Raw genomic sequence first — 8,551 nt, 5'->3', positions numbered from 1 at the left:
ACTAGACGCGAAAGTGTATCTGAATCCATCGATTCCTTGAAATTTTTTTGAGTCTTACCGTTTTGACCTTCTAATTAGCACACAAGAAAATTATAGAAAATTTGCTCTCTTTTCTATAGATGGGATGTTAGAAAAGTTGCTTATGTGTAATTTAAGGGCCATAATCTTAATATATAACTTTTTCACATTAATCCTAATTTCTAATCAGACAATCATTAATTAGAAATTAGTTACTAGAATATTCCAACTCAAATTTTAAAATAAAGTTTATTTGGGATTAAACAAATCAATTCTTGAACAAAGAATATCTTTTTTATCACCAAGAAGCATTTTTTTAAATTTTTAGATATAAAATAATAGAACATAAATATTACTATATTATAAATAAAATAAAACATAAATAATAATAGTATTGCTTATATAATAATTCAACAGTGAATAAGATTTAAATGAGTTTTAAATCATTTAGAAATAATAAATCGAAATTAATTTTCAATTTGAACCCATTTCACTTCTACTTATATTTGAATATTTTGTACTTACACAAATATGAATATGTGATCTCACTTCATTTTAAGAAAATTAGATTAAAAGTTTGAAAATGATATTTAGCACAAGAAAAATACAACAATGTATTAAAATCTATATAAGATAAAGTACCATTATTACAGAGAAAAATTCAAGTAAATTTTGCTCTGTCTTGAGCTATTTATTGTCTTGATCCAATATATATATATACATTTTTAAAAAAAATAACAATTTTCTATGGTAGTCACTTTTGCCCTTGTTCCTTTCATTCCTTTTCTTCGCAGCTCTTTTTTCAAAGCTAGAGAGCATCTTAATTACAGCATGGGTCGCCTCCCCCTCCACTTTCCATACTACCATATGTGTCGGATGGGCTATCATAATATGGAGGATTCTTCCGACCTTGGGAAGGGCAATTGTCATATCGAGGATGTCTCCGACCTGCAACTCAACATCATCAGGATGAAGATCAAGTAAGATTATTTAATGAACTGCAATTAGTCTATGAGATAGAAGCACATTTTCATTGGTGTTGTGTTTATTGCGATTATGAATATGATTGATGCTATTGAAATTAATTATGAAAAATATGAATGACGAAAAAAGTCAAAACCGTAAGGTCCGGATCAGCTTCTGGCAGCTGCTGAGGATATGAGAAGCATGATGGCCAAGAAAACCACCATAATCTTCACATGAAATGTGTTGTGGGTTAAAGCCATTCTGAAGAAATCTTGTGACACAAAATAAGGGCCTTAAGCTTGGAAATATAGCAGAGGCGTGCAATGGGGTTGATGAGCAATAATTGGCACTTTGTAGCTTAGTATTTATAGACCAAAAAACATCATTGACTTTGGTATAAAGATGTCTCAAGGATTCACTATCTGTCTAGCTATTGGGAACACATGGTTGAATGCCAATGCTCAATCATGTGTTGGACAAAGTTTCCAAAATGTCGATCGAACATGGCCCCATTCTATTCAAGCTATGTGTCGCCGCCATACATACCATGAACCTGTTTTGTATTCCACTCCTTTTTAACTCAGCGATCAACATAACATATTTAAGTTACCAATAAAAAAATATAGTACCATATTTTATTTGCAACAGAAATTATGCACATATACTCGCAAGATTATCAATGGTTCTTGAGCTATTAAGTGTTGAAGAAAACGTTACTAGCATAGACAAGTGTCAAATGACCAGTGGAGGCTCCTAACCTTTGTCGTCATTCACAACAGCCAAGAAAATTCTGCTTTTCTATTTTCATTCTCTTCAACAGATTGCTCCACGTTTCTCCTCTTATTTCCATGACTAAAATATGTTATTTGCTCTCAATCTCTAGTATAAATGTACTAAAAATGATCCATCAAGAATGCAGAAGGAAATCATTTCTCATTTTTCTGGTTCTTTTATTTTTTCTGCATATGCTTAGCATCTAGTCTATGTTATACATATTTCTTTACTTTGTATCGGAGCCTTTCTTCCTCACAGATTAAGCTGTCGTTATGACCAACACCAACAGTAACGCCACCAGTCAAATGACTGAATCTGTCACTACTTCCGGTGCGATTGGGAGCTTCGTCAATGGCTTTGATGGAAGACTTATTTCAACCAAAAAGCTTAATATTATCTTAGATGATGACAAATACTTATTGTGGCAACAACAAGTTTTATTGGCAGCCAAAACCTTCAAACTTCAAGGCTATTTAGACGGCACCCTAGTTCCACCTCCCTCGATGATACCCGATAAAAGTGGTGGATCAACACCAAACCCAAATTTTGCAAGATATGAGCAACAAGATAGTGCTGTTGCTTCTTGGTTGCTTTCATTCGTTAGTCAAACTATTCTTCCTCACCTTATTGGAATGAACACTTCTTCTCAAATATGGCAAACTTTGGCCCATGTCTATGGCAGCAAAACGACCTCCAAGTTGTTTAAAAGGTGGCAACGACAGCAGCAAAGTTTAAGAATCCATGCAAACTTACGTTGCATGCATAAAAGCAGAAACTCGGCTGAAGCATGTTAAAATCCATTGTGCAATTCGACAAGCCTTGTTTATTTAGTTGACTTTTGTTAGTCTATGGTGTAATCATTATATGCTTTGATCAGCTAAGGTTAAAATGTGTGCTTAGCTGATTTAGTAGTCAAATTAGGTTGTCATTTTGTTGATGTAAACCTTTAGTTACTTGCACAAGCAAGCTGTGTTTTCTTTCTATGTAGCTTTGTTCTATTTATGTATGTAACCATGCACTTATTTGGGTAATGAGAAAAACACTTTGCTCATTCAACCTTTTACTTGTTCTTGCTCCTGTTTTAAGCTTTCAAACATCTAAAACATTCATCTAAGTTGTTTTTAAACTTTGTTTGCTAAGTTAGAATCCAACAAATGGTATCAGAGCCTGTTGTCTTTGAGGGCCTCTTGTTGTGTGCTGTGTGTTTGAAAGAAAAGAAGCAGGAACTATCTTTGTTGCTCAGAGTTTTGGAAGCTGCGTGAAGATGAGCTTCTCACCACCACCTCCACCCGTGTTTGCTGGTGAAAGCTACAATATATGGGCTGTCAAAATGAAAACATATCTACAGGCACATGACCTGTGGAATGTTGTCCAAAATGACACAGAACCACCACCCTTAAGAGCTAATCTCACGATAGCTCAGATAAGGCAGTATAATGAAGACTGTGCAAAGAAGTACAAGGCCATGTCATGCCTTCAAAGTGGAGTTTCAGATGCTATCTTCACAAGGATAATGGCCTGCAACACACCAAAGGAGGCCTGGGACAAACTCAAGGAAGAGTTTCAAGGCTCAGACAAAACCAGGCAGCAACAACTCATCAACTTGAGAAGGGACTTTGAGAATCTGAGAATGAAAGACTCAAAAACCATCAAGCAGTATGCTGACAGAATTATGTCTATTGTCAACAACATAAGACTGCTTGGAGATGACTTTAGTGATCAGAGGGTAGTGGAGAAAATCATAACAACCTTGCCAGAGAAGTATGAATCCAAGATTTCTTCCCTGGAGGATTCGAGGGACTTATCTGCCATTCCCTTGACAGAACTAATAAATGCTCTCTATGCTCAAGAGCAAAGAAGAGCAAACAGAATGGAGGAGTATTCTGAGGGAGCTTTTCAAGCTAGGAGTAGAGAGAGCTCAAGCTTCAGCTCGAATCACAAAGGCAAGAAGCCTATGTTAGAAAAGAAAGAAAGAGGAAAGAAGGAAGCTGCCAAGAAGAAGTTTCCACCCTGTGCTCATTGCAAAAGAACAACTCACCTTGAGAAATATTGCTGGTACAGGCCTGACATTCAGTATAGAGGCTGCAAACAGCTTGGTCACATTGAGAAAGTGTGTAAGAACAAACCAAAAGCTCAGTCACAGAATCATAATCAGGCTCAAGTAGCTGAAGACATCGAGGCACAGGAAGAACATGTCTTCACAGCCTCCTGCTTTGCAAGCTCGAGCAAAGTCAGCAAAATTTGGCTGATCGATAGTGGATGCACTCATCATATGGCCTCAGAGGAAAGCATGTTCAAGGAGCTTGACACCTCATTTGAATCCAATGTCAGAATTGGAAATGGCGAGCTTCTTAAGGCTAAAGGCAAAGGCAAAGCAGTGATTTGCACCAAGTCAGGTATTAAAACCATTTCAAAAGTTCTTTATGTACCTGACATTGACCAAAATTTGTTAAGTGTTGGTCAGCTACTGGAGAAAGGGTACTCTCTCCTGTTTGAAGGCAAAATCTGCACAATCAAAGATGCTACTGACCAGGTGTTGGCAAAAGTAGCTATGCAAGATAGAACCTTCAATGTGGATGTAAATCAGTTGCAAGCAAGAGCATATGCAGCTCAGACTGATGAGGCAAGTTTGTGGCACAAAAGAATGGGGCATGTGAACTACAACTCACTCGGGCAAATGCAAAAACTGAATTTGGTTGAAGATATGGCTAAGTTCGAGCCAAACAAAGAGGTGTGTGAAGTCTGTCAGCTTGGCAAGCTAACCAGACTGCCCTTTCCAGTCAACAAGGCATGGAGAGCCCAAGAGAAACTTCAGTTGGTTCACACTGACATCTGTGGACCTATGAAGACCAGCTCACTAAATGGCTGCAAGTATTTTGCCTTGTTCATTGATGACTGCACCAGGTTTTGTTGGGTAACGTTCTTGAAACAAAAGTCAGATGTCACTGACTTCTTTCGCAAGTTCAAGGCTTTGGCTGAAAACCAAGCCAACAGCAAACTCAAGAGCCTAAGATCAGACAATGGAGCCGAGTATGTGTCTCAGAGGTTCCAGAAGATTTGTGATGATGCTGGCATCCTACACCAACTGACCACTGTCTACACACCACAACAAAATGGTGTTTGTGAGAGGAAAAACAGGACTGTTCTTGATATGGCCAGATGCCTACTGTTTGAGGCCAAAATGCCAAACAACTTCTGGGCTGAGGCAGTAAACACATCTATCTACTTACTAAATAGACTACCAACTAAAGCAGTCAAAGGTAAAACACCCTTTGAGGCCTGGTTCGGCCAGAAACCAATCGTGTCACACTTGAAAGTGTTTGGATGCTTATGCTATGCACTTGTGCCAGCAGAGAAGAGAACCAAGCTGGAAAGAAAGTCTGTGCCAGGGGTATTTGTAGGCTACAGCAGTGTGAAGAAGGGTTATAGGATCTTTGATCCATCAACAAAAAAGGTTATTGTAAGCAGAGATGTCAAGTTCAATGAAGGAAGCTATTGGAAGTGGAATGGGACAGATGCAAGCTTAACTGAAGAAGACTTGCAGGACCTTGATCACCAACATGCTGAAGTTGAAAATGAAGCTATGGATGATTTTGATGATATGCCTGTTAGGGGCACCACAACATTGGCAGACATCTATGAAAGATGTGCTGTAACCATGGTTGAGCCATCCTGCTATGCTGAAGCCTCGAAAGAGAAATGCTGGCAAGAGGCTATGGAAGCTGAACTAAGGATGATTCAAAAGAATGAAACCTGGGAGCTGGTTGATAGACCAGAAGGTAGGAAGATCATTGGAGTTAAATGGGTGTTCAAGATCAAAAATAATGCAGATGGATCACTGAACAGACACAAAGCTAGATTAGTTGTGAAAGGGTATAGCCAACAGCAGGGAGTCGATTTCTTTGAAACATTTGCTCCTGTTGCAAGGCTAGACACTATAAGAATGTTGTTTGCCTTAGCAGCCCAGAAACAGTGGTAGGTGCATCAACTGGATGTCAAATCAGCCTTTTTAAATGGATTTCTCATGGAGGAAATCTTCATAGATCAACCTGAAGGCTTTGAAGTTCAAGGAGAAGAAGAGAAGGTCTACAAGCTCAAAAAGGCCCTGTATGGTCTCAAGCAAGCTCCAAGGGCCTGGTACGATCGAATGGATACCTACCTGACAAGGCTCGGGTTCACAAAGAGCACCAGTGAGCCTACTCTCTATGTTAAGAAGGAAGGTAATGAAACTTTGCTAATTGTTTCATTGTATGTTGATGATTTACTGGTCACTGGCTGCAAAAGGGAGGAAATTGAAACCTTTAAGAAGCAAATGCAAACTGTGTTTGAGATGACTGACCTTGGATTAATGACATACTTCCTTGGCATGGAAGTGAAACAAAATGAACAAGGTATTTTCATAGGCCAGAAGGCATTCGCATCGAAGGTTTTGAGCAGGTTTTGCATGACAAACTGCAAGCCTGCTAGCACTCCTGTGGCTTTAGGAGAAAAACTCACCAGCCTAGGAAATGAAGATCGAGTGGATGAAAAGAATTACAGAAGCTTGGTTGGCTGCCTGCTCTATTTGACTGCAACTAGACCAGACATCATGCATGCTGTTGGTCTTCTATCGAGATTCATGCATTGCTGCACAGTTGCACATTTTAAAGCAGCAAAAAGGGTCCTAAGGTATGTCAAAGGGACTCTGAGTTGTGGAGTGAAGTTTGAAAGGGCTGAGGAGCTGAGACTAGTGGGATATTCAGACAGTGATTGGGCTGGTTCTGTTGATGACATGAAGAGCACATCAGGCTACTTCTTCACCCTTGGCTCAAGTGTCTTCTGCTGGAGCTCGAAGAAGCAACAGACAGTGGCTCAATCCACTGCTGAGGCAGAATACATCGCAGCTGCTTCTGCTGTAAATCAAGCCATTTGGCTTAGGAAAATATTGTGTGATCTGAATGCTAATCCAAAGGAGGCCACTGTGATTAAGGTTGACAACCAATCGGCTGTAGCCATTGCCAAAAATCTGGTTTTTCATGGTAAGACCAAGCATTTTAAAATTAGATATCATTTTGTGAGAGAAGCTGAAATGTCCAAGGAGATAAGCTTAGTTCACTGCTGCTCAAAAGATCAACTTGCTGACCTATTAACCAAACCATTGGCTGCTTCAAGGTTTGAATATTTGAAGAAGAAAATCAGAGTTTGCTGCTTTGTAGCCAAGGAGGAGTGTTTAAAAGGTGGCAACGACAGCAGCAAAGTTTAAGAATCCATGCAAACTTACGTTGCATGCATGAAACCAGAAACTCGGCTGAAGCATGTTAAAATCCATTGTGCAATTCGACAAGCCTTGTTTATTTAGTTGACTTTTGTTAGTCTATGGTGTAATCATTATATGCTTTGATCAGCTAAGGTTAAAATGTGTGCTTAGCTGATTTAGTAGTCAAATTAGGTTGTCATTTTGTTGATGTAAACCTTTAGTTACTTGCACAAGCAAGCTGTGTTTTCTTTCTATGTAGCTTTGTTCTATTTATGTATGTAACCATGCACTTATTCGGGTAATGAGAAAAACACTTTGCTCATTCAACCTTTTGCTTGTTCTTGCTCCTGTTTTAAGCTTTCAAACATCTAAAACATTCATCTAAGTTGTTTTTAAACTTTGTTTGCTAAGTTAGAATCCAACACAAGTTAATGTTTTATCGTCTAGCACTTCATTCTCAACGCAAAGGTAATTTGAGCATGAATGATTATTTACTTAAAATTAAAAGTTTCTGTGATAACTTGGCAAATTGTAGAGAAATGGTTAGTGAATATGAGCATGTTAAGGCTATTTTAAATGGTTTATCTGCTGATTTTGAATCTGTTATTACTATCATCTCGGCTAGTCTTATTCCATACAGTGTTCAAATTGTATCCACATTTCTTCTTGATGCTGAAGCTTAACAACAAACTCTTTTCGCCTTTATTCCAGCTGCTGCCAATATGATTACCACTCAAAGTTCTCAAAACAATGGAGAAATTCCCTCTTACAGACCACCCAATCCTTCTTCTTTTCGAGGTCGAGGAAGGGGTCGATCCAATAATTCTAGGCTCCAATGCTAACTTTGCGAAAAGCCTGGGCATTTGGTAGATCGATGCTACTTTTGTTTCAATCAAAATGATAAAGCTTTTACTTACAGACCTCCCTCTTCACAACTGGGAACACAAGCTCCTCAAGCCTATGTTGCTGCCTTTAACACCCCTTAATGGACATCAACTAGTGGGTCATCCTTTGTGCACAATAGTGGGATAGCACCATGGGCACCACCTCCTTCATTTGAACCACATGGGTATTGGATTTATCAAACCCCACCTCTCTAGGATGCTAATGCTTCCATGCCACCAACCACTACTCTGCCTAATAATGCCAATGCTTATATTGCAACTCCTGAGACAGTAAGTGATCCAAGTTGGTACACAGACTCTGGTGTTACCCACCATATAACTCACTCTTCTGAATCCATGGGTGAAAAAGCTTCATATTCTGGACCAGGTACAATTTATGTTGGTAACGGTTGTGGTCTTCCTGTTATGCATACTGTCAATTGTCTTTAATTACTCGAACACGACCTTTAGTCATGCGCTCTTTACTTTATGTTCCTGGCATCACTAAAAATCTTCTCTCTGTTTCCAAGTTCACTAGTGATAATCAAGTGATGTTTGATTTTTTTTCCAAAGGAGTACAAGGTTCGGGACCTAAAGACAAATGAAGTTCTGTTGCGTGGAAGTTGTTGTTTTCTTCTTCAAATCCGCCTGCTCAATGTTATGTTGCTTCGCA

General features: G+C 38.9%; 1 protein-coding gene across 1 annotated transcript; it reads left to right on the top strand.

Moving 5' to 3' along the window:
• Positions 1 to 5,782: 5,782 nt before the first annotated feature.
• LOC121217185 (uncharacterized mitochondrial protein AtMg00810-like) lies at positions 5,783 to 7,000 on the top strand. Its single transcript, XM_041092720.1, has one exon. The coding sequence runs from the start codon at positions 5,783 to 5,785 to the stop codon at positions 6,998 to 7,000; it is 1,218 nt and encodes a 405-aa protein (XP_040948654.1).
• The last annotated feature ends 1,551 nt before the right edge of the window (positions 7,001 to 8,551 follow it).

The sequence above is a fragment of the Gossypium hirsutum genome, chromosome D05, assembly GCF_007990345.1.
Source record: "Gossypium hirsutum isolate 1008001.06 chromosome D05, Gossypium_hirsutum_v2.1, whole genome shotgun sequence".
NCBI classification, from domain to species: Eukaryota; Viridiplantae; Streptophyta; class Magnoliopsida; order Malvales; family Malvaceae; genus Gossypium; species Gossypium hirsutum.
The sequence above is the reverse complement of the archived record's forward strand: the minus strand, read 5'-3'. Positions and strand labels throughout refer to the sequence as shown.

Bases quoted from the DNA above. Each gene is read 5' to 3' on its own strand.
- LOC121217185 (XM_041092720.1), top strand. From the start codon at position 5,783: ATGGAGGAAATCTTCATAGATCAACCTGAAGGCTTTGAAGTTCAAGGA.